The sequence below is a fragment of the Somniosus microcephalus genome, chromosome 11 (genome assembly GCF_052327205.1).
Source record: "Somniosus microcephalus isolate GS21.2 chromosome 11, FLI_Smic_1.0, whole genome shotgun sequence".
Taxonomy (NCBI): domain Eukaryota; kingdom Metazoa; phylum Chordata; class Chondrichthyes; order Squaliformes; family Somniosidae; genus Somniosus; species Somniosus microcephalus.
In genome coordinates, this window is record NC_140997.1 from 97,347,314 (window position 1) to 97,374,482 (window position 27,169).

Genomic DNA, 27,169 nt, shown 5'->3' on the forward strand with positions numbered 1-27,169 from the left:
TTGGGCGGGGAAGGGGCTGTCCAATACAGCACTGCCAAAAGGCTGCTGTTCATCCTCATTAAGAAACTACGCCAGGCATCTGGTTTCTCCAAGCTATCCTGGTCTGGATTAACTCTTGATGGGCCGAGTACGGATGTCACTGGAAGCAGACCCTGCGATGTATATAGGTGGATTGTTTTTTTTCCTCTCTCTAATTTGAATAGTTATTTCAAAGTAGCTTAAGTACACCATAAAAACAGGTAAATTGCTCCCTGTTAAAATTTTGTGGTCATCGCAAAGGTGATGGGAACCGATTAAATCTGAAGCTTTACAGTGTTTCAGGAAGTTGAATTTTGAGTTGACACTTTAGAGAACTCAGGCTAAATATTTCAGATGTTTCACACACCCAAGAATGACATACAATTGAAAGTTAAACTCGGATCACTGGAGGGTCAGTGTGGTGGGAGATAGGAACATAGAAACAGGAGTAGGCCACTCAGCCCCTCGAGCCTGTTCGGGGTTTGAACCCACCATCCTGAGATTAAGAATTTCATGCTCTACCGCCTGAGCAAGATGTGCTCTATCAAATTTATAAGCCAAATGCTGTGCAGCATAGCTGGGATGGGATGGGATGAGGAGAGGAGTATTCGGAAAATGAAGGTACTTAACCTCCCTGCTACGTTACCTATTCCTCAGACTGAGGGAGAGCCAGCAGCAAGCTTTTTATTATTGGTTGGTTCAGCTACCCCTTTGACCACCTTTTTTATTTGTGTATCAGCCGTGGCTCAGTTGGTCGCAATCTCAACTGAGTCAGAAGGTTGTGGGTTCAAGTCCCACTCCAGAGACTTGACCCCATAATCCAGGCTGACACTCCCAGTGCAACACTGTCGGAGTTGCCATCTTTCGGATGAGGCGGTAAACCGAGGCCCCGTCTGCTACCTCAGGTGGACGTAAAAGATCCCAAGGCACTACTTCGAAGAAGAGCAGGGAAGTTCTCCCTGGTGTCCTGGCCAACATTTATTCCTCAATCAACATCACTTTTATAAAAAAAAAAAAAAACCCAGATTATCTGGTCATTATCACATTGCTATTTGTGGGAGCTTGCTGTGCGCAAATTGGCTACCGCGTTTCCTACGTTACAACAGTGACTACACTTCAAAAAGTACTTCACTGGCTGTAAAGCGCTTTGGGACATTCTGAGGTTGTGAAAGGCGCTATAGAAATGCAAGTCTGTCTTTCTTATTTCACAGATAATCAGCATCATCGTGAAGAACGATGGAAACTGGCTGTCTGGTCAGCCTCAGCTAGTGAGCCACTTGCGACGGGTGTGGGTGAGCGATGCATTCCAGGAACGACATCGTAAAGAAAGCATGGTTGCCACACACTGGAAGGAGCCAAAGCTCCTTGCGTTCTGCCTACTGAATTACTGCAAGTACGTGACTTTTTTTAAAAAGCATTATTTACAGGGGTGAGGTGAAAGGTCTTTCCACTACATATTTTCATATACTCGTAAATCTCTTAGTCGTGGGCCTTTTGAGCATAAAATCTTTGTGAAACTTCTTTATAAAGATCCATGTCTAATGTTTAAGGCATGCAGCTGTGAACTTTCAAGCATTGTTGTAATTCAACCACCTAAAATTCCATGAATTATGGATTACTAGATTATCATTTGCTGCGTGCGTATTGCATTTTTTTCATACGTGCGCCTTTGTTTGGAATTTCTGAAATTCATATAATAATGGTTCGATCGTAGAATGATACAGCACAGGAGGCCATTCAGCCCATCGTGCCTGTGCCAGCTCTTTGAAAGAGTTCTCCAATTAGTCCCACTCCCCTGCTTTTTCCCAATAGCCTTACAGGTCTTTCCTTTCAGATCAATATTCAGGAAAGACAAGCGAAAAGGAGGTGGGGTAACATTGCTGGTTAAAGAGGGGATTAACACAATAGTAAGGAAGGATATTCGCTCTGATGATGTGGAATCTGTATGGGTAGAGCTGAGAAATACCAAGGGGCAGAAAGCGTTAGTGGGAGTTGTATACAAACCCCCAAACAGTAATGCTGAGGTTGGGGATGGCATTAAATGGGAAATTAGAGATGTGTGCAATAAGGGAAGGGCACAGCAGTTACCATGGGTGACTTTAATCTACATATAGATTGGGCTAACCAAATTAGTAACAATACTGTGGAGGAGGAATTCCTGGAGTGTAACATAGAAACATAGAAGATAGGAGCAGGAGTAGGCCATTCGGCCCCTCGAGCCTGCTCTGCCATTCAATGAGATCATGGCTGATCATCCAAATTCAGTACCCTGTCCCTGCTTTCTCCCCATATCCCTTGATCCCTTTAGCCTTAAGAAATATATCTAACTCCTTCTTGAATATATTTAGTAAGTTGGCCTCAACTGTCTTGTGTGGTAGAGAATTCCACAGGTTCACCACAGGAAGAAATTCCTCCTCATCTCTGTCCTAAATGGCTTACCCCTTATCCTTAGACTGTGACCCCTGGCTCTGGACTCGCTGACCATCGGGAACATCCTTCCTGCATCTAGTCTGTCTAGTCCTGTTAGAATTTTATAAGTCTCAATGCGATCCCGTCTCATTCTTCTAAACTCCAGTGAGTACAAGCCCAGTTGACCCAATCTCTCCTCATACATCATTCCTGCCATCCCAGGTATCAGCCTGGTGAATCTTTGCTGCACTCCTTCCATGGCAAGAACATCTTTCCTCAGATAAGCCGACCAAAACTGCACACAATACTCAAGATGTGGTCTCACCAAGGCCCTGTACAACTGCAGCAAGACATCCTTGTTCCTGTACTCAAACCCTCTCGCTACGAAGGCCAACATACCATTAGCATTTTTCCCACTACCGATGTCAGGCTTACTTTCTGTAATTCCCTGTTTTCTCTCTACCACCTTTTTTGAATAGTGGGGTAACATTAGCTACCCGCCAATCCATGGGTACTGTTCCAGAGTCTATTGAACTTTGGAAGATGACCAGCAATGCATCTACTATTTCTAGGGCCACTTCCTTAAGTACCCTAGGATGTAGATTATCGGGCCCTGGGGATTTATCGGCCTTCAATCCCATCAATTTCCCCAACACCATTTCCCTACAAATACTGATTTCTATCAGTTCCTCCCTTTTCATTAGACCCTATGTTCCCCGACATCTCTGGGAGGTTATTTGTGTCCTCCTTTGTGAAGACAGAACCAAAGTATGTATTTAATTGGTCTGCCATTTCTTTGTTCCCCATTATAAATTCCCTTGATTCTGACTGCAAGGGACCTACGCTTGACTTCACCAATATTTTTCTTTTCACATATCTATAAAAGCTTTTACAGTCAGTTTTTATGTTCCCTGAAAGCTTACTCTCATACTCTATTTTCCCCCTCTTAATTAATCCCTTTGTCCTCCTTTGTTGAATCCTAAACTGCTCCCAATCCTCAGGTTTACTGCTTTTTCTGGCCAATTTATATGTCCTCTCCTTGGATCTTGTGCTATCCCTAATTTCCCTTGTTAGCCACGGTTGAGTCACCTTTTTTGTTTCATTTTTATGCCAAACTGGGATGAACAAATTCTGTAGTTCATCCATGCGATCTTTGAATGTTTGCTATTGCCTATCCACCGTCAACCCTTTGAGTGACATTCCCCAATCAATCCTACCCAACTCGCGCCTCATACCATCGTAGTTTCCTTTATTTAAATTCAGGACCCTAATCTCTGAGTCAACTACTTCACTCTCCATTTTAATGAAGAATTCTATCATATTATGATCTCTCCGACCCAAGGGGCCTCGCACAACAAGATTGCTAATTAATCCTTTCTCATTACATAATACCCAGTCTAAGATGGCCTGATCTCTAGTTGGTTCCTCGACATATTGGTCCAGGAAACCATCCCGTATACACTCCAGGAATTCCTCCTCCACAGTATTGTTACTAATTTGATTAGCCCAATCTATATGTAGATTAAAGTCACCCATGATAACTGCTGTGCCCTTATTGCAAGCTTCTCTAATTACTCTTTTAATACGGGATGGGAGGCCAGGAGCAGCATGCAGTGGGGAGGCCTTCTGGGGGGGTGGGTGAGGCAGGGATGCAGCATCCAGGAGGTAAGTGGAAAGGCACTTACATCCTGGATCCAGCGGTCCTCGCCTTACTTTAGCTGGTGGGTTCCTCAAGGCCTGAAAAACCCGACTAGCCAGAGTTAAATTTAAAATGGAGATTAAACCTGAGGCATGGCAGCCTCATTTTAATATTTAAATGAACACCCTGCATCTTGGGAGTGGTTTGACTGCCCCCCCTCTCAGGTTGAAACCGGAAATGGACGGGTTGGAGGTAGGGATTCAGACTTTTAACACTTTAAATTCCCACCCAACCCAAACCCAGTGTGTCTTTGAGCTTTGATTTGAGATTGCAGCTACATTTGCAGGTTAAAAACTGATTAGACCATACATGGATGAAGTTCAGCTTTAAACTTTTTTTGTAAATAACCAGTTTGCTATAAATATTAACATTCCTCCAGGCGGAATTATGCAGAGATTGAGCTGCTGTTTCAACTGCTTCGAGCATTTACTGGGCGTTTCCTGAGCAATATGACCTTCCTTAAGGAGTACATGGAAGAAGAGATCCCAAAGAATTACAGTGTGGCACAGAAGCGAGCCCTTTTCTTCAGATTCGTGGAGTTTTATGATCCCAACTTTGGAGACGAGCTTAAAGCCAAGGTGACTAATACTATGCTGTAGAAATGAGCCGATCGGCACTTCGAACTTCCTACTGGCATGCCCAAAAATACCTAGAATTGGTTCTCTCGACATTTAAATGGTTAATTTGTAGGAAATTTCAGAACCAAAGAAACCCCAGACAACTGAATCATAGAATCTTGCAGCACCGAAGGAGACTATTCGGCCCATCATCCCAGTATCGGCTCTTTGGAAGAGCTATCCCCCTGCTCTTTCCCCATAGCCCTGCAATTTCTCTCCCCTCCAAGTATTTATTCAATTCCCTTTTGAAAGTTACTATTGAATCTGCTTTCAGGTAGTGTATTCCAGATTATAACAACTCGCTGCATTTAAAAAAAAAAAAGTCTCCTCACCTCGCCGCTGGTTCTTTTGCCAATTACCCTTAAATCTGTGTCCTCTGGATGTTGGCGCCCTCTCTTCAGATTTCATCGTGGAGGCAGATACTTGACCATTTCTTATAGCCAGGTTAATTCATTTGCTTTGAAGCGAGAAAAGAAAAATTCCTGAGGATACACAATTTTATCATCGCTCATCAGATTAGTAATAACTTCTAAAGTACAGTTAAGACCCTGATATATTTGGTATATGTTCACTTCAGAAATCGTGTAATTCGTTTGTTTGCTAGGCTCAGGCATTTCAAAGCCTCTAAGCCAATGTTGAGTGTTTTTATTGCTGCCATTGGCTCTATCACTTTCCAGAATGATTAACCATTATAATGGAACTGTAATGGGAAAATGTAACAGTGACTTTCTAGATTTAATGTATTTATGCGTTTAATTTATTTCTGCTGTGATTGCAAATGATGGATGAATGGATTTAATTTTCAGATATTTTATGATTTAATCATTGAAATGTTTGACTTTTAAATACCAAAAAAAGGCCCATGTAACCAAAGCGATTAAGGGATTTCAGCTGCAGCACTTTGGTGAAATGAAATGAGTTAGGTTCTCGTTTGGAGATGCAATTAAACAAGATTTCGCAATTTAAAAAAAAAAGCTCCTGAATATTTGCTTGAGGTTTTATTTACTGTGTGTCGTCCATTATCTTTGACGTCGTGTGTGGTCCACTAGGTGCCAGCAAACATACATCAGCGACAGAGTGCGCTTACTGCAATTGGTGGTATTTACTCAGTCAAGTGAAGCTTTGAAGGATACAGAGGTTGGTGCACAGCTGACCTCTGGTCCTGTGTCCAATGTGTTCCTCTTGCACAATAACACGCCTTCTGCATGTCGTTATGGTGGATCTACCTGTTCATGAAAAGCTTTTATTTATTCCAATTTTTAATTTTGCGCCAGTTATCTTTTTAAACATTGTGTTGAAATTTTGATGTAATGCATAAATAAGAGTTTATATTTTATCTTCAGTTCTGAAGATCCAAACTTTATATAATGTACTATTTCTATGACATGCTTCAAAGGGCTGGCAGGCATGATGGGCTGAATGGCTTCCTTCTGTGCCGTATCATTCTATGAATACTGTTGCACTTTTAAATTTTCAAATGTGCATCCTGCAGGGTAACTCTTGTGCTGTTTGCTGATGATTTCTGCTGTTGTGTTTGTGTTTAGGCTCTGCAGCACATCTTGATCCCTGCATTCCAGTCCAGCTTTGACAAAGGTGAAGGGGAGCAACTGTTAGGGCCACCAAACCCTGAGGGAGATAACCCAGAAAGCATCACGAGTGTTTTCATCACCAAGGTAACGCTAATGTGGATTTTTGTGCAAGTTTCTTGTTAGTAAACGCATGTAAAGGAGTCTTGTTACAAATTCATGCATTCATATTCGTTGCTGTGTTAGTGTGGTAAACTGATTAATTCTTATTAATGGGTATTAAAGTATGATTGTACTTCATTGGGGCTGAAAATGCAGTCCCACCTGTGACAACTCATAAATCATTTTGACTTTTTACAAGAAAAAGTTTTTGCGTGCTAAATATTAATAATTCAGACATCTCCACATTTTACAATGTTCCCAGTGATGATATCTGCACCTAGAGCACTTTTGGAGGAATTAAGATGCCCAAGGCTTTTACATAATTTACTTTGTGTGAAAGTATTTTATTTTGTGTAATTGCGACTACTGAGTGTCGTGAAGAAGAATGAGAAAATTACCGTAGCCTCCAGAAGCATTTCATGAGTCGCAGTATCTGTATTAATTCAGTTGGACTTATTATCATAGAACGATACAGCACAGAAGGAGGCTATTCGGCCATCGTGCCTGTGCCGGCTCTTTGAAAGAGCTCTCCAATTAGTCCCACTGCCCTGCTCTCTCCCCATAGCCCTGCAGATTTTTCCTTTTCAAGTATTTATCTAATTCCTTTTTAAATGTTACTATTGAATCTGCTTCCACCACCCATTCAGGCAGTGCATTCCAGATCATCATAACTTACTGCGTAAAAAATAATTCTCCTCCTCTCATCTCCCCTCTGGTTCTTTTCCCAGTACCTTCAATCTGTGCTTATTAATAATTAATTGATTTATTAAGTAGTAATCTTATTACTCTTTTTCTCAGGTACTGGACCCAGAGAAGCATGCTGAAATGTTAGATGCTTTAAGGATTTACTTGCTGCAATTTGCAACTCTTCTCGTTGAGCATGCCCCTCACCACATCCACGACAACAATAAAAATAGAAACAGTAAGCTGAGACGCCTGATGACATTTGCCTGGCCCTGCCTACTTTCCAAGACCTGTGTGGACCCAGCCTGCAAGTACAGTGGCCACTTATTACTGGCACACATCATTGCCAAATTTGCAATTCATAAAAAGATCGTCTTGCAGGTAGGCCTCAGATTATAAACCATGTAACTCCATGCGGCTCTTTATGGAGGATGTAAGCCTCGATGGCGAATCTTAATTGAGAAGGTGATGGCTGCATCTACTGACAGTGAAACCTGTATAAACGGACACTTATTGAGAGACCCAAATAACTTGCACAGTAAAATATACAAGAGACACTCCGAAATCACAGACCCTCGCTAATTATGAACCACGCTTAGCCTTTGATGTATTGAGCCCTTTTGCAACTTAAAACACGGGAAACAGCCTGTTGTGAAGCTGCTATATCTGGAACTTTCACCGAGTCTGGATCACTGACGCTTCCTTTCTGCACCCCCCAATTCCCGTGAGATCAGTGTATGCCGGTTAGCGCATGGCGGCAGCAAGTTGTGTGAAAGAAACAGCTTTTGTGGAATGGCGAGCTCTTTACCCAGCATCCGTTGAGAATCCGCTCCATCTTTGGGATTGAATGCTGGCACAGCTCTGTCCCAGGGAGAGAGTTGTTTCTGCCACTATGGATGCTGGGTAAAGAAATCCCCATTCTACACAGTACGTACAATGACCATTTTGAAAATAAGGACACCTGCAAAAAAAGGAGAGCTGATGCCAGTCCTGAAGGTGTCCGTGATTTACAGGATTCACTGTGCATCTGTATAGAGCAGCATACAATGTTTTTTTTTTTTTGGCTGAGTAAAATTGGATCCAACTCTTGTGTTTAACCATTGGAAATTGTTGATATTTTCAACAGCTAACACATTTATGTTGCACTTAGAGGCAAATACTGTAAAATCTAGTACAGAACTAGATATTTAGCACATATTTTTGCACTTTAAGGACACTGAGTGGAACACCAATTTAATATCTATTCTATAACCTGCTTAACTTTGGTAATGCCATAGTGCTTTGCCTGTGTAACTGAAATTGAAGCGTAAAGAAAGTCTATTTTGAGTTTTTTTTTCCCAATTTGAATCAAGATAATTTTTACATGCAAGTGTTAATATGTTTTCTGAATTTTGTTAACTGGTACTGAGTCAGATTTTGAAAAATAATGGGGGACAAAACAGTTTTGCAGTTAAGCTAAATTAGCTCACAGGTAGCACATTCATACTTCTGAGTCAGTAGATCATGGGTTCATGTCCCACTCCAGAGTTTGAGCACTATATCCAGACAGATTCATCAGTAGAGTGCTTCATTCTCAGAGGGTCTGTTTTCTTCTGGTGATGACGTTAGTCTGAGGCCCCGTGTGTCTGTTCAAGTGGATGTATGAGATCCGATGACAATATTCCAAGAAGAGCAGGGAGTTCTCCTGCTGTCCAGACCAACATTTATCCTCAATCAGTGCTTCCAAAACAGATCATCATGTCTTTTATCTCATTACTGTTGATGGGAACTTGCTGTGTGCAAAATTGGCCGTCACAAAACAGCAGTGATTAAACTTCAAAAATACCTCATTGGCTGTGAAGTGCTTTGGGGCGTCCTAAGGACTTGAAAGGTGTCACATTTCTTTGAGACATTTTTGCTTGTTTTTAATAAATCAGACATGCTTTGGAAGGTAGAACTTTGTCTTAAGTGCTGGTGAAAATGCAGAAAAACAAACTGGCGATTGCTCCTATACTTTACCTTGTTACACAGGCAAAGTAAAAGCAGAGAGAACTTCTATGCTGGGGAGTTGCAGCTTCCAGCTGTATAGCTTGATTAGTTGAAAGGAATTCTCTTCTAGTTTTGTTTTTAAAACCACCACTTCGGTGGTGCTGGACTTGGCCTCTCTTCAAAATTTGAATATAATGTGAAAGCACTGCAACAATGATAACTTGCATTTATATAGCGCCATTGACATTGTAAAACATCCCAAGGCGCTTCACAGGAACGTTATCAAACAAAATTTGACACTGAGCCACATGAGATATTAGGACAGATGACCAAAAGCTTGGTCAAAGAGGTAGGTTTTAAGGAGTGTCTTAAGGGAGGAGAGTGAGGTAGCAAGGTGGAGAGAATTCCAGAGCTTGGGGCCTCGGCAGCTGAAGGCACAGCCGCCAATGGTGGAGCGAAGGGAGTGGGGGATAGACAAGAGGCCAGAATTGGAGGAGCACAGAGATCTCGGATGTAGGGCTGGAGTAGATTACAGATGTAAGAAGTCACACAACACCAGGTTATAGTCCAACAGCTTTATTTGAAATCACAAGCTTTCGGAGCGCTGCTCCTCCTTCAGGTGAAGTGGAGAAATGCATAAAGACACAGCTTATATAGTCAGAGAATCATGTCAGATGTTTACAGGTAACCTTTCCAACTGCCATTTATCGCACCTCGGCAGAGAGATAATCACAGCAGTCAAAGGTGTGAATGGTGTCCAAACAGGTCAGTCAGGGAAACATTACATCAAAGAACAATGAGGTGGGGTCACAAGGGGTCAAATATTGCAGATGCTGGGGTCTGTATGAAAAACAAAAAAAACAGACAAAAAACATTTTTTTTGGCTGGAAATCACAGCAGGTCCAGCCGCATCTGTGTAGAGAGAACAAGCCAACGACGACTCGAGTCTGGATGACCCTGCATCAGGTGGGGTTACATGTAGCGTGACATGAACCCAAGATCTCGGTTAAGGCCGTCCTCATGGGTGCGGAACTTGGCTATCAGTTTCTGCTCGACGATTTTGCGTTGTCGTGTGTCTCGAAGGCCACCTTGGAGAATGCTTACCCGAAGATCGGAGGCTGAATGTCCTTGACTGCTGAAGTGTTCCCCAACTGGGAGGGAACACTCCTGCCTGGTGATTGTTGCGCGGTGTCCGTTCATCCGTTGTCGCAGTGTCTGCATGGTCTCGCCGATGTACCATGCTCCGGGGCATCCTTTCCTGCAACGTATGAGGTAGACAACGTTGGCCGAGTCACATGAGTATGTACCATGTACCTGGTGGGTGGTGTCCTCACGTGTGATGATGGTATCTGTGTTGATGATCTGGCATGTCTTGCAGAGGTTGCTGTGGCAGGGTTGTGTGGTGTCGTGGTCGCTGTTCTCCTGGAAGCTGGGTAATTTGCTGCGAACGATGGTCTGTTTGAGGTTAGGCCGCACCCATGAGGACGGCCTTAACCGAGATCTTGGGTTCATGTCACGCTACATGTAACCCCACCTGATGCAGGGTCATCCAGACTCGAGTCGACATTGGCTTGTTCTCTCTACACAGATGCGGCTGGACCTGCTGTGATTTCCAGCCAAAAAAAATGTTTTTTGTCTTTTTTTGTTTTTCATACAGACCCCAGCATCTGCAATATTTGACCCCTTGTGACCCCACCTCATTGTTCTTTGATGTAATGTTTCCCTGACTGACCTGTTTGGACACCATTCACACCTTTGACTGCTGTGATTATCTCTCTGCCGAGGTGCGATAAATGGCAGTTGGAAAGGTTACCTGTAAACATCTGACATGATTCTCTGACTATATAAGCTGTGTCTTTATGCATTTCTCCACTTCACCTGAAGAAGGAGCAGCGCTCCGAAAGCTTGTGATTTCAAATAAAGCTGTTGGACTATAACCTGGTGTTGTGTGATTTCTTACATTTGTCCACCCCAGTCCAACTCCGGCATCTCCACACCGTAGATTACAGAGATAGAGAGGGGGCCGAGGCCATGGAGTGCTCTGAAGAAAAGGATGAGAAACATAGAAAAATAGGAGCCAGAAGTAGGCCATTCGGCCCTTCGAGCCTGCTCCGCCATTCAGTATGATCATGGCTGATCCTATATCTCAATACCATATTCCCGTTCTCTCCCCATACCCCTTAAACGATAACTTGCAAATTAGCTCACGGGTAGCACATTCATACTTCTGAGTCAGTAGATCATGGGTTCATGTCCCACTCCAGGGTTGGATCAAATGAGAATTTTAAAATTGACAAGTTGCCAGTTTGGGAGCCAATGTAGGTCGGCGAGCACAGGGGCGATGGGTGAACTAGCAATATATATATATATTTTTAAGAATTCGGGGTGCCATCATCGTGTTGAGCTCAAGCATTTTTAAACTAAGATGAACATTAACACAATTTTGCACAGGTTTTCCTCAGTCTGCTTAAAGCCCATGCTATGGAAGCTCGATTGGTAGTCCGGCAAGCGATGGCCATTTTGACGCCGGCTGTCCCTGCTCGAATGGAAGATGGGCATCAAATGCTGACTCACTGGACAAGAAAAATAATTGTGGAAGAAGGGCACACGGTGCCTCAGTTAGTTCATATCTTGCATTTAATTGTTCAACATTTCAGGGTAAGTTCCTATCACAAGAACAAAAAAGTGAACTTTTATCTTTTAATTAGCTAACAACCTCAAAGCAAAATGCATACTAAGTACTTGAGACGTGACATGTGGCAAGTGTAGTGTGCTCGGGAGGAAGAGGTGACTGTGGACCTCTGGTTCCCAAAGCTCTCCACCACTAAAGGTTTTCCTCGCCTCATGTCTGGGTCTGTTGTAGACTCATTGATCGAGATTGATTGCTGTGATTGGTCAACAACTCCATTATCGTTGTATTGCGTGACTACCAGAATGGTAGAAGGTGAGCTAGATGGGCCTTGGTCTTTTTTCGTATAGCAATTCCAGTGTTCCTAAGCAGTAGGAGTATTCCCATCCTCATTTATACATCATTTCTGCTGGCTGTCTTCCTGGGTAGAGCTCTACACAGTTGTCTATTATTGCTTGAAGGAAATAGGATAGACATGCAATCAAAAGCAGACCTCAAAACTGGAAGGAAAGGTCAGTGAAGGAGAGCAAGAGTAGCATTGCAGAAATGTTCTGTGCCACATGAAGGATGGTGGATTCCTTCCTAAACTCGCCATCTGAAAGTCTTTTAATAGCGTTAATCTGATATTCTGCAAAAGGCTTGTGTTATTTTGCACTATCACTCAGTGGCATTGCAAGAAATGTAGCAGAGGTTAAAATAGAGAACAAAAACTCTTTTGTGATAAGAGAAATGCATCTAGCTCTGCTCCACAAGCAGGATTTCAGTTTTGGGATTAACCTCTTGCACTTCATCCTCATGGTTTATGCCATCATTTGAACCCATCAGTTTGATTCCTGCTTCCATTCCACTCTGACTCATTCAATACCCTTATTAGAAAAGATGACCTGACAAAATTATGTCTTTGATCAGGAGAAAAAAAAAATCAGATGTGAATGACATTTACTGGAAGGTGTGGTATGTTAATTGCAATAATGCACATCTGTCCATCATTAAAACGTCTGCAAAGGTGTGTCACCAGTACACTGTATTTTACAAGGGATGCATGTTGGAATCAACGTTCCCGTTAAGCTGCATGGCCGCGCAGGCTGCTCACCCGCTTTTACATTGAAGAAACACACATGCGTGAAAATTTGAATGGGCCGTGCAGCCATTTAAAAGGCCAGCGCAGGGAATAAAAAAATTAAAGGGAACATTGGCTGGCATCTTTTTTTGTTGTATAATGCCAGTTTGACAATATATAGACATTAAATAAAGGAAGTGTGTTGAGTATTCCGTAATAGTATTGGAAATAATGTTTCTCTTTAGGTGTACTTCCCGGTGCGACACCACCTTGTGCAACACATGGTTAGTGCCATGCAGCGACTCGGCTTCACGCCTAGTGTCACCATTGAACAGAGGAAGTTGGCTGTAGATCTGGCTGAAGTTGTCATTAAGTGGGAGCTGCAGAGAATCAAAGACCAGCAGGTAAAATACTATATTTAGAATATAAATACACACCACCTTTAAAAGTATGACGGCCAGACATTTATTAATGTAGAATTCAACATTTTAATTCATTTTTAACATCATCTTGGTACAGATTAAAAAGTCCCAGGTATTTAATTTTTTGTTTTAAGAGGTACAGATTTAGCTTTGTGAAGCTAGATTGCAACATTGCAGCACTGTTTCCTTCCAAACATACAAGATCGTTGCCAGAGAGTTAATAATACTTCAAAGGATTCCTTGCTGAATTTGCCATGCTTCTGTGAGTAAGGAGGATACCAGTTTAAGCATTGAACAGTTGGATGGTTTTGAAATTGGCTGCTTTAAATCTAGATTCTGATGTTCAGAGCTGTGTGTTTATTTATATAGAAATGCATTGAATGTTATACTTATCGATGAAGGAGACTGCCAGCATCTATCCAGATTGCAGGTGGACTGAACAGTGTGCGCGCCCAGGTACAGATTGGGACACTGTAAAAATTGGTTCCTTTTTTTATTCCTACCAGAATTATTTTTTGTAGATCTTCACCTGGCACTGAAACCTGGATTTATTGCTGAATCTGTACCTATATTTTCATTTTTTGTTTAATTCTTATTCAGTTAGGGGTCTGGTATCCGTTAAATCTAAGCTTTGATTTTACAGGATAATGCATCTTGTTTTAGCCCAGTGGTTTGATGGGTTAGTTAACAATCCTGGGGAGGGGATGTTATTTACTATCCAAAACATCTCTTGGTATCATTAAAGATGGTCCCATCATTGTGTCAGCCTAGACACTCTCGCCTCTGAGGCAGAAGGTTGTGGGTTCAAGTCCCACTCCAGAGACTTGAGCACAAACTTTAGGCACACACTACCAGTGCAGTACTGGGGGAGTACTGCACTGTTGGAGGGGCCATCTTTCGGATGAGACATTAAACCGATGCCCTGTCTACCCTGTTAGGTGGACATAAAAGATCCCACAGCGCTATTGGAAAAAGAGCAGGGGCGTCCTCCCTGGCGACCTGGCCAATATTTATCCCTCAACGAACAGATTATCTGGTTATTATCACAGTGCTGTTTGTGGGATCTTGCTGTGTGCAAATTGGCTGCTGTGTTTCCTACATTATAACAGTAACTACACTTCAAAAATACTTCATTGGCTGTAAAGCGCTTTAGAAACATAGAAGATAGGAGCAGGAGTAGACCATTCGGCCCCTCGAGCCTGTTCCGCCATTTAATGAGATCATGGCTGATCATCCAAATTCAGTACCCTGTCTCTGCTTTCTCCCCATATCCCTTGATCCCTTTAGCCTTAAGAAATATATCTAACTCCTTCTTGAATATATTTAATAAGTTGGCCTCAACTGCCTTCTGTGGTAGAGAATTCCACAGGTTCACCACTCTGGGTGAAGAAATTCCTCCTCATCTCAGTCCTAAATGGCTTACCCCTTATCCTTAGACTGTGACCCCTAGTTCTGAACTCCCCCGCCATCGGGAACATCCTTCCTGCATCTAGTCTGTCCAGTCCTGTTAGAATTTTATAAGTTTCAATGAGATCCCCTCTCATTCTTCTAAACTCTAGCGAATATAAGCCTAATCGACCCAATCTCTCTCCATACGTCATTCCTGCCATCCCAGGTATCAGCCTGGTGAATCTTCACTGCACTCCCTCCATGGCAAGAACATCCTTCCTCAGATAAGGCGATCAAAACTGCGCACAATACTCAAGGTGTGGACTCACCAAGGCCCAGTACAACTGCAGCAAAACATCCTTGCTCCTGTACTCGAATCCTCTCGTTATGAAGGCCAACATACCATTTGCCGCCTTAACTGCCTGCTGCACCTGCATGCTTACCTTCAGCAGCTTTGAAATGTTCTGAAGTCGTGAAAGGCATTATAGAAATGCAACCTCTCTTTATTGTGACACTTGGCATGCAGCCTGGCAGCCTATACAGAAAAGGGATCACGCAGTTATGTAGGGACATTTATAAAGTGATAGGTAACACTGAACCCAAGAACATATCGTGCATTAAAAGAAAAACAAGAACTATTGATGCTGTGTTCAAATGGGATGTTTTATGGGATGTTTTACTATGTTAAAGACACTACATAAATGTAAGTTGTTGTTGAATGTGCAGCTGAGTTGACTTCATATGAACTGAAAGAAGTTAAGGAAGCAAAACTCCTTTATTGTGGTGTATGTCTTGATTGCTGAAATGAGATTTACATCTGATGTAAAACTGATTTTCGTTACAGTTCTTTTCATACATGACTGAAATATGTAACCTATTGATTTTTAGATATTAACATCACCTGAGCATTGAATGTTTTTTCACCCTTTTTTTGTATACTGTTTATAAAATGTAGGCAGATTCCGATCCTGATGCGAATGGCAGCGGTGAGGGAACCAGTGCAACCAATGGTAATGTCAAGCGAGGTTTATCGGTGGATTCCGCTCAGGATGTGAAACGCTTCCGAACAAATGTTGGGACTGTGAGTACAATCCAGAGACAGACGGAATTACAATGGTTTGCATTTAATGCTTTAAGAATAATTGCGCACTTACTTCGATTTTCTTTCCTACCCTTGATTTTTGCAAGAAAATCTTTTATTTGTTCGAGCGTTTAAACTTGAGCTATGTAATTAACATTTTTGATCACCTCATTGGGGAAGTTGTGTAGGTGAAGTTTTAGATGCAGTTATGTTATTGCAAATGCTCTTGTGCCAGAACTAAGGTTCAAATTGTGTTGAAATACATTTCATGTCATTAGTCTGGCTGAGAAAATAAATATAGTTGAATAGTGTATTTCTGGTGAATATAGTATGACTATTCATTAATTGCCATAAATGTGCTATCTACTCAATAGATTAAAACTTGTTAGTTATATTGGGAGATACAAATATTTGAGTTAGTGAGTTTGAAAAGTGTATTGTGGGTTATGTAGTGCAATGAAGCTATTAAAAGCAGGAATGGCTAAAGTTCAACATTAGATAATTAGCTGTTTTACCTTAAGCACAGTGTGTAATTGTGAACTTGTTTTTATAGTCAATCTGCCATGTTTTCATATAATTGAACTATGATAAAAGTGGCGACATAGCCTGGTTATTAACGTTCAGCATTTTACACACTGACGTAGTTGGTATTTAGCCGAACCTGCCTACACTTTGTTGATTTACGTTGTTTTCAGCTAACATTACTTAGCTGGTATGACTGAATTCGGTGTATCTGTGATATTAAAGTGGCTGTCGTGTTAAACTAATTGAAAATATTGTGGCTCAATAGGACACCATGTTCTGATCTAAGCTGCACCAAATGTTCATACTTCGTTCTAATGTTTCTTAATTTCTGGGGAAAAAAAACACTTGGCTGGCAAAACTGGAAATGACATAAATCCATGAATTTACCCTGATTCAGTCACGAACAGCAATAGTCGTCCTCTACGTCTTTGTGTAGCTTACTGCATTTTACTCTTCCTGCCACCACTTTATTTTAACTTAATTAGAAAGTGCATCCATAATGGTTTTGTAGATTGCAGTTCAGCAGGTGTCAATAATAAACATTAAACTCTTAAGAATACAACCTTTTTAAAAATTCTTTGCTGATGCGCTAGTTTTTTTTAGTTAATTGCTTTGCACACTTCACTGTTAAACAGACGCTAAAATATTTAACGTGCTTCCTATGAAAGTTAATGTACTTGCTATGTCAACTTGTGTGTAGTGTTAAGTTAAATATATTGATAACATGAATCAAATACGTACGCCTGGATTTTGTTGATCTGTTTACTTACCGTGATATTCTGGTAACTGGATAAGGGGTAGTTCTTTAATTTGTGTTAAATTGATTTTTTTTTAACTGCAGGGGGTTGGAAAATGAAATATTTATTAGAAACTCCCAGAGAGCATGTTCTTGCATTCCTTTTTAGAAAGTGGAGATTAAGCCTCAGCTCAGCTGGAAGCATCCAATAAAAAGCAAGTTGAAATTGGAAATGCGTTCACATAATTTGCCTCTTGCCAGCTGGATGATGCCTCAACGCTCTGGTCGTAGTTTTCTTGTTGCTGGCATTCAGGGAAATCTAATGGTATAAGACGAGCCCCCACAATGTGGAAAATGACCCAACTCCCCCTTTTGTTATTATGGAAATTGTCTCCCATTGTTTAGGGAACTGCAAATGTTTTTAAATCTTAAGCAAATTTGTAATCTTCCAAAGCCAAATCTATCTACTGATGGAGAGACTAAACATTGCAGTGTGCTTTATGCTGGAATAGGACGCCTCGAGCTTCTTCCCTCCCAAACGTGCCTTGGCCAGTAAATGGCAAAGTAGTTAAAGCCGGTTAGAATGCTCCTGAAGCAAAAGCAGCTTTGGAGACTGTGTGTTCTGGCTCAGTTTAACCACTGCATGTATATTATTAACCTGGTCCATGTTACTGCACCCAGGGAAGCAGGCTTGCTATGTGTAATAAACTTACAGCTTTTGAAAGATTCTTTCTGCAAATCGCTGCAATCTACTGATTTGATTTTGGATAAAACTGGTGCCTGATGGATTTGATCTGAAATCTTGTGTCTAGTTGCGAACGTAACCTGACTTAATTTTTTTTTAAACCAACAGGTATTTGGGCGCAGCCAGTCCTTAACAGGGGCTGATCATCTGCTTTCTAAACCCATTGATAAGCAGCACACTGATACCGTAGTGAATTTCCTCATCAGAATAGCTTGCCAGGTAAAGGTCACACTTCTTTGTGATGTCCAAGAATAACTGCAGGCAATGAACTTTAATGTCATCTAAGATTTGATTTGAACTGTCAGCACTGATCGTGTTAGCGAAACGTGTTGCATTAAGGGGATTTTTTTTGTACGGTTATTGCTTTAAACCAATTCTTTCTTTCAATTCCCTACTCTCTGCCATTTATTTAGTAATATTTTTGATCATCTGGTTCCTTGGTTCTCTTGGTAGTGCCCTCGCCTCTGAGTCAGAAGGTCGTAGGTTCACGTCCACTCCAGAAACCTGAGCACATAATCCTGACTGACACTCCCGGTGGGGTACTGAGGGAGTGCTGCACTGTCTTTTGGATGAGATGTTCAACCGAGGCCTCGTCCACCCTCTTAGGCGGACGTAAAAGATCTCATGGCACTATTTCACAGATGAACAGAGGAGTTCTTCCCAGTGTCCTGGCCAATATTTATTCCTCAACCAACATCACTAAACCATCACTGGTCATTGTCGCATTTGTGGGACCTTGCTGTGCGCAAATTGGCTGCCACGTTTCCCTACATTGCAGCAGTGACTACACTTCAAAAGTAATTCATTGGCTGGAGAACACTTTGGGACAATCTGAGGTTGCGAAAGGTGCTATATAAATGCAAGACTTTTTTTTATCATGTGCTCAAATCCTGGGCTGACATTTCAGTGCAGCAGTGAGGGAGTGCTGCACGTCAGAGGGGCCATCCTTTGAATAATACGTTGGACCTTGGTTCTGTCTGCCTGTTGCTGTGATTTAGGGAGGACGTGGCACTATTTGAAGAGCGGCAGAGCTTCTTCTTGGCCTCTTCCTCCCTCAATCAGAAAGGAGAGGGGGAAAAAAGGCACATTAACTGCTCAGTCATCCAAATGCTGTTTGTGGGTTCATGCTGTGAGCAAGATAACAGCAGGCACTGCACTTCAGAATAATTCATTGTGTATGTAGTGTTTGTGAGAGACATGATAGATGTTCTAGAAATGCAATGCTTCCTTTATTAATCTCTCTTTTCTCTAAAAGTGGGGGAAAATTTATGTTGTAATATCTGCTTGTCACTTTTAATAACTTAGTAATGCGTTGCCAGATTTTAGTTACAATTTCCCTCAGACACTGCTCTTCTAGAAAATAGATACAGCTGTCCATTTCTCCTGATTCCACATCTCTCAGAAGTCTTGTTGGCTCACTAACAATTTATATATATTATTTCACGCTTCTTTGCCCCTTTGAGGCAATACATTGGACTGTGTGTCATCGAAAATGCTGTACTGTACTGTGAGCTTCTTGTAGAATCTATGGTCATAGCCCCACTCCAGGACTTGAGCACAAAATCTAGGCTGACACACCACTGCAGTACTGAGGGAGTGCTGCACTGTCGGAGGTGCTGTCCATCGGATGAGACATTAAACCGAGGCCCCCCCCCCCCCCCCATCCTCTCGGGTGGATGTAAAAGATCCCATGGCCACTATTTCAAAGTAAAACAGGGGCTTTCTCCCCGGTGTCCTGACCAATATTTATCCCTCAACTAACATCATTAAAAAGCATTATCTGGTCATTATCACATTGCTGTTTGTGGGAGCTTTTTGTGTGCAAGTTGGCTACCGCATTTCCTACATTACACTTCAAAAATACTTCATTGGCTGTAAAGCGCTTTTGCGACGCCCTGCGGTAATGAAAGGTGCTATATAAATGCACGTCTTCCGTTATTTCAGGGTTAATCCAGTGCGAAAATTATATAATAGAATTATCTGTACCAAGACCCACCCGAGGTGCTGGTTGATTGGTGGAGTAGTACTGGTTCAACTCTAGGATGGAAGTAGAGCTGACACAACACTTCAAGATACATTGTTGAGTCAGCACAATGGCCACACTACAGTTGACATCGTCCTTGTGACAGAGGCATTTTTGAGTTTCCATGGGAATCTTAAGTGCTTGGTGTCTTACCGTGATGTTACCCTAACTAGCAGGAGTGCAGCAGTTTGTTTAGTGCATTTCACTCTGTTCAGCCTGGTAATATAACCAAGGGCATTACTCACCACCTGAATAACTCCAAAATGCTTTCGGTTCTCACCAGCTCTGTAAGACCCTCATTAATCAGACAGTTGTTTCCTTTAGACACGGACAAACTAGAAACATTAATTAATATTGATAAATTAGATTTTGTTGGACTTAAACCAAGCTTACACCCTGTTTATAGTAGCAAATGAAAGTTAGATTGTCCCAAACTCTAAATGTTTGTCACAAATGTGATGCAATTTAGTATTTTCTGGTACGAGCATAAACTGTTTCGGGTATCTTGCTATTGATTAGGCTGACCCAGAATTGTGATCTAAATTATTTTTCTTCTGATTATTGATTTCTCCTGTGCCACCTCTTATTGGGAAATTTAAAAAAAAACGATAGCTATACACATGTGCTCCACATAAAACTTGCTAAGAAAGAAACCAAACATATACTGACATCTTTTGTTTCTTAACCTGTCCCATTACCATCTCCTTTTGCCTTGAATATCTCTTAATGTCTCTTAACCTCTCCCGCCTTCTATCCTATCACAGACCTTCCCTTTTGTTCTTTCATCCCCTCCCCCATTTCCCAGCTCCTACACTTGCTTATAAATCTGTTCCATTTCCTGCTTTTTTCCAGTTCTGACAAAAGGTCATCGACCTGAAATGTTAACTCTGTTTCTCTCTTCACAGATGCTGCCTGACCTGCTGAGTATCTGCAGCATTTTCTGTTTTTATTTCAGATTTCCAGCATCTGCAGTATTTTCTTTTTGTATATACTGAAATACAACATTCTAAACAATACAGCCCTCTGACCAGTTCCATCTTCCCTTTAAACTTAACCCAATAACGTTGTGTTAAACTTGTCTCGTTCAGAGAATTCCCAAAGCTAGAATAGGGCGTCCATTTAAAAGTAGCACATGGCCATTAAAATAGCATGGTTGTTTTGCAAACTAGCCTCTTCCCTCGCCCCACCCCCATCCCCCCCGCTGCTAAACCAGATTGCCACTTATTCAAAATTAGACCCTTTTACAACGGTAACATTCCAAAGGAACTTGTTATTTCAAATTAAAACCAGCAAATACACAGCAGGTCCATTGGTATCTGCAGAGAGAATAGGTGGGTTAATGTTTCTGGAACGAGACCTTTCATGAGAACAGAAATAGGAAGGCAGGTGGGCCCCTTAATAGAAAAAGGAACAAAGAGCTTGCACTTATCGAGCACCATCTCATGTATTTCAGAAGGGTCTCAAAGCACGTGATGTAGAATGAATTACATTATGCAGTTACTTTTTTGTGGGCAGACACGGCAGCCATTTTGCGCACTGCAGTATGGCCAGAACATCTGTTTTTGCTGGTGTTGTTTGAGGGAGGAAAGTTGGCCCAGGATTTGGGGAGAACTCCCTGCTCTTCTTTGAATAGTGTCACAAGACCTTCAACATCTACCGGAACAGGTACATGAGGTCTCAGCCTAACGTCTCATCTGAAAAATGGCACTCCCCAGCATTGAGCTGAAGTGTTCCGTCTAGATTACGTGCTCAAATCCTAAGAGTGGGATCTGAAGCCACACCCTTGTGACTCTGAGGCGAGAATGCTGATAACTAAGACAACCTGACCAAACACAGAGGAGGGAGAACAGCAGCGAAAGCGCACGTGTATTTACAGCGTTTTCTGTTTCGCTTCCGATATTCAGCATGTGCAATTTTTTTTTTTTTTTAAATATCCCATTAGTACCTTTTAGATTGATCTTTGAATGCTTTCCATAGCTTACCCTTACACTGTTAAAATACTTTGGATTCATATCAGCCATGAAAGAATTGTAAACATTTCCTTATCCTTATCTTTTTATATATTGGAAATCCCTTGTGATGCGGTAACAGCAAAGATTTAACTCGGTCCCAGTTACATTGTGTGAGAACGTTACTGCTTTCAGCCTTGTGTATATATATATGATATATATGTGGTGGTATGACATATGCGGCAATTGATTCTCAGGTGAATGACTCCTCGAACACAGCGGGTTCGCCAGGGGAAATGTTGTCCAGGCGCTGTGTTAGCCTCCTGAAGATGGCTCTTCGTCCTGATATGTGGCCAAAGGCTGAGCTGAAACTCCAGTGGTTTGACAAGTTGCTAATGACGGTGGTATGATTTTTCAAATAGTTAACATTTTAAAGAGCTGTATACTGTGCTATTCACGTGTTTAATCGCTGTACCTTCCAGCCTGGACTTGTTCCAGCCTGCTTCTTGATTGGTCACTGAAATGCAGACATGCAAATAAATCACCCACCTTTCACTTCTCACAGCAGAGAGGGTAGACCCTTGGGGAAGCAGGAGGCTGACACATGGGGAGCTTAAACTTTGCAGCATTGTAAGAAAATAGCTGAAGGGGCAATCTTCACTGAAGTGTATAAGGATATTAAACGTAACAGATAAAGTAAACCCAGATTATTACTTCAAAGAACATCAAGATAGTCGGACACAAATGGAATGGAAATGAGTGAAAAGTCAATTCAGAGCAGATAGCAGGAAAAACTTTGCTCAGACTGATATGTTTGGAATAAGGTAACAGAGGCACAAAGACTGGGATTATTCAAAATGCAGTTCAGTAGTGCAATAGGAGAGTTGATGGACTTTGAGCCAAATGGTTATTTCTCATCCCTGACATTTCACCCAGACTGATGATAATTAAGAATATGAGGCTTTAATGAACTTTGTTTTCTGATTTTCTTTTTTGGCACTGTCATTTTTTCACTTCATGCAGAACTAAGCACAGTCTGTGGGTTTTTACAAGGCAGTTACAAGTCTGTAGGGCCAAAGTGACAGAAAGTACAGTAGGAAAGAGAAAGTGATTTATCAGCATCATTTCTACTGCTTAAGATGTCCAGCTGCCTTGGAACATACTGCAGTGTGTGTTCTTTGGTATAATGTACACCAGCTTAATACAATGTAGCCTTTGTTTATGATTTTTATATTTTTTCTTGACCTGTGGTGGTGTTGTCTGATAATGATGGATTTCCTAGCTCTTGCAATTGAATTATGTGACTTGAACTAAAGTGACATTGCACCACAGGATGTGAACCTTGATTCTAGGATTAACGTCGCGCGTGTGCGTGTGCGTGTGTGCGTGTGTGCGTGTGTGCGTGTGTGTGTGTGTGTGTGTGTGAAATCGTGACAAATTTAAGGCTCTGTTTATCACTAACTTTTCAGCTCGATAACTTCAAAAATGCCAAAAATTGATGAGGGGCTTTCCATTTACTTATCTTTTAGGTTGTTATCAACGTTCCCTCTAAACTGCACAGATGCGCAGCTCTCTGCCAGTCCTGCGCCACCCGGGACTGGCTTTTCCAATGTTAAATTTCCCACATGCACGAAACTGTGCATGGACCGCTTAAAGGGGCCAAACACCCAAAAAAAATTGGGGACAACATTGGTTGTTATGCGTTATTCTTTGACCGACTGAGTTGATAGCCAACCAGCTCACAGCCTTCTCCGAATGCTGTTGTTGAAGCAGTTTGAGGGGATGTGTGCAAACAAACAAGATTACCTTAACTGCTGATTTATTTTTCCTCTTGTTCCTTTGGGGAAAACACCAGCTTTCCTGCAGTAATTTGCAGTCAGCCAGGCCAAGATTGGGAACTCGCTGTGTGTGAATGGGTGCAATCCTATCACCACATGCTACAGTGCGTTAAGGAGCCAGCATGCCGAGCCACCTAGTCTTGCTTACCCTAAAGTGAGCTGGAAATTTTACTCCTATACCCGCAGGGCAGGCATGAACACTGAACAGTGACTAAGTTGCATAATTTAAGTATTTAAGTGGTGTTATCTGCGACATTATAGTGTCCCACAATGTGAGAGCCTTTTAGATCCTGTGATACAAACAGAGAGTCATTCAGAGAATGGTATTCATGTTTTACTAAGGAATGTAAGATTTTAATAGAAAAAAAATACTGCCTTTGGATTTGTTTTAATTTTTATAATCCCAAAGTCAACCTTTTGATTCAGCTTTTTTGAAATCAAGCATGAAGTAAAAGCAATATACAGTGAATTTTCAAAACGGTTTCAGCCCAATTTGAAATTTAAAGTTGTCCTGCTTGAATGATTGCAGTAATCGAGAGGCGTGCGGCACAGTACGAAAATTGGTTACACTCAATACATTTTTATGCAGAATGCGCACTTGCACATAGCTAAGATGAGGAAGCCTTTCATCTTGCTGGACATTTGGTGTCATATAATTGACATTCGATGAGGTATAATTAAATTTTTCCCAAACAATTTAGGAGAAATTTGTTTAGAAAGCTAAATATCCAGAATTATCCGATAATTTAATTAGCATTTCTGAAGAATTTCAGTTCTATGTTATCTTGACCAAGTTATCTTGCAGCCTGCTTTGGAGAAAATCTGTTGCATTTCACAGCACTGATTCCAAGCAGCAAAATTAGCCATTTGTCTTCTGGATTTTTTACTTTCCATTAATCTGTTTTTATAATGACGCGGCTGTTATCAGACTGATTACAATTAGTAGGCGAGAGACAAAATCAGATAGCTTCACAAAAATCATCTGGTAACTTCAAGCAACAAATGCAAAGTGCATTGACCGACTTGAGTTGCGTAGTCTTGTTATAATTGGTAGTAAAATGGTCCACATGAATATTTAATGTTTCTCTCTCTTCATCCTTCCCCCCCCCCCCACCCCACTTCTCTTTTTGTCAATTTAGGAGCAACCCAATCAAGCAAACATGGCGAACATCTGTACAGGACTAGAGGTGTTGAGCTTCCTGTTGACTGTGCTACAGTCTTCTGCCATTCTTAGTAGCTTCAAGCCATTGCAGCGAGGCATAGCGGCATGCATGACCTGCGGCAATAACAAAGTCCTGAGAGCCGTGCACACACTGCTTTCCCGTTTAATGAGTGTCTTCCCGACAGAGCCGAGTAGGTTACACAAATGGAAAAGTGCAATTTAAAAAAAAAAAAAAATTTTTTTAGCTAATGTTTCTGTGTTGTCAATATTGTGCCCTTCACTTTTAAACAGGTACTTCAAGTGTGGCTTCTAAATATGAGGAATTGGAGTGCCTTTACGCCGCTGTGGGAAAAGTGATTTATGAAGGCCTCACAAATTATGAAAAAGCAACAAATGCCAATCCAAATCAATTGTTCGGTAAGTCACCCAGAGGATTCAGCTGTCCTTTTTCGACATTAACCTTTAAAAATGTTTAATACGACACTCACAAAAATTGTACCCTGCACGTTTGAAAGCTTATTGCCGTCTTACCGTCTGATGACTTTGTCAAATCGTGGAGAGCAAACAGGCAGTGACGGGGAAACTTGACTTGGGACATCTGCTGACTTGACCAAGTTGGCCTGTCTGGGTGCCTCGTCAGAAGCTGTGCATCCGCTGACTTTTAATCTGATTGGCAATGGGACATCTCAGCTGCTCTCAAACAATGTTGTGCCCAAGAAATTGTGCAGTACATTTAGCCAAAAAATTGCCGAATTATTTCTGACATAACACCGGGGTGCATGTTGGGAACAAGGTTCGTGTGCAGGGAGATTGAATTCAAATCAGGACCTGCAAAGCTTTCACTTGGGTTAGCTACACTATAGAGTGTTGATGAAGTTAATAATAAGAGAAAATGCTGAAAGTGCAAAGCGAGTCTGATGAAGGAATTTCCACCCAGAATATTAGTTCATCTTTTCAAATGTTGACCGACGTCTTGTGCATTTCCAGCATATTCTGTTTCTTTTTAAGATTTGCAGTTTTTTTGATTTCATGATGCGGTTAATGCCAGATTTGCCATTTTTCAGGAAATTCCATTTCCTTTGCACTGCCCCGAGCTTGAGGACACTTAATGAATTGTTTCTAACAGCATATAGCCCCGTGCTGGACTGAGCACTGCATTGTACTTTAAAGACCCCGTGAATAGATTACTGCCAAATCTGTGTTGTAATATGGAATCATTGCGAACCTCAAACAGGCCTTGTCTCTTCCTAACCCCACCAACATGTAATTGTGTTCCTACGTTGCAAGAGCTATAAATCAGCAAAGAGCTGCAGGAGATGTTGGAAGAAGCAGTATCACGACCCGGATTATCCCTCCAGTCTCGCATCGCCTTGAGTCACTCTTCAGCCATTATCTGTTAAGTGAACTCCTTCAAGGTTCTCTCTCCTTTTTTAACTTCTATACCTTCCACCTGTTATTTGTCAATTTTTTTCTTAAGTGTTAGTCCCATTCATCCCCAGTCTGTTTTATTTTTTGTTGAAGTTTATCAACTTCATCTTGAACTTTCTGCCTTTTTTGTAAAATTCTTTCAGCCCTTGTCCTAGTCTTTGGATCTTTTCCTGTTTTTTTTTCAATAGATTAAGATTTTTTGCAATTTATCCAATAGGGAGCCCTAATTTAATCAGGATTCAAATGGCCGTATAAAGCTTTTTAATTTCACCCTCAGTATTTGGTGTCTGATTGGATCGAACAACCTAGGTATCCGTTAACCTGTGTTATAAAATTTGTAAGTTTAACGGTCGCTACTTTGCTTGTAATGCTCATGTCAATATACGTTCAGCCATCACTGTGAAATATTGCGGTAGCGCTGCTGATTTGGTAGATTCCTCACACTCTGCCACTGAATTGGTTCTGTCAGTAAAGCAGGTGTGAAATTGCTCAACGGGTCACATTGCATTCTCCTCTAACTGGCAAATGTCCTTCACCCACCCAACTTTGTGAGCAGTACCGGCAGATGTAATTTTAGTTTAAGAATTGGCAATTTGTCAGTTGTCAGCTTCTCGAATCCGAGTCTCCCAAGTACGCCACTTAACACTGCCCGTATTGTCTGAACTTTTGAGAGGTTTGGAACCCGAGCACATACTCGTCTTAAAACGTGCAATGACCTCTAACCTGTAAAAGTTAGCAGATGAATGCAGCTGATTGATTCAAGTTTAACCTGCAGATTGATCCTTTCACAGTATATTTAGCACATTTTTGTTGAGAGGCAGGAGCATCTGAGAGCTTAACATGAAATGCTTTGTAACCATAAAGCGTTTGTGTTATGTTTGAACTCCGCACCACGCTTGATCTTTTTTTGACATTGAGCGCACAATCGATTAAAATAAAATGGAATCTGGAAGTATTTATTGTAGAAGCTTTTAATTTTAAGTTTGTTCTTGGGATGTGACGAGGGTGCATTTATTGCACATCCTGAGTCACCCTGGGAAGGTGATGGTTGGCCTTCTTCATCGTAACAATTGTTAGGTCGCTTCAGAGGATTGTAAGA

At 41.5% G+C, this 27,169-nt stretch overlaps 1 protein-coding gene across 1 annotated transcript in view; it reads left to right on the forward strand.

The window, feature by feature from the left end:
• trrap (transformation/transcription domain-associated protein) overlaps nt 1-27,169 on the forward strand; it is a 227,597-nt gene that overhangs the window by 103,919 nt on the left and 96,509 nt on the right. Inside the window, exons 33-43 of the mRNA XM_085999960.1 lie at nt 1,230-1,411; nt 4,506-4,704; nt 6,288-6,416; nt 7,230-7,496; nt 11,535-11,741; nt 13,018-13,176; nt 15,539-15,664; nt 17,779-17,889; nt 21,900-22,046; nt 24,620-24,833; nt 24,934-25,059. Of these exons, the coding sequence (XP_085856086.1) occupies nt 1,230-1,411; nt 4,506-4,704; nt 6,288-6,416; nt 7,230-7,496; nt 11,535-11,741; nt 13,018-13,176; nt 15,539-15,664; nt 17,779-17,889; nt 21,900-22,046; nt 24,620-24,833; nt 24,934-25,059 (1,867 nt within the window). The remainder of the gene's footprint in view (nt 1-1,229; nt 1,412-4,505; nt 4,705-6,287; nt 6,417-7,229; nt 7,497-11,534; nt 11,742-13,017; nt 13,177-15,538; nt 15,665-17,778; nt 17,890-21,899; nt 22,047-24,619; nt 24,834-24,933; nt 25,060-27,169) is intronic.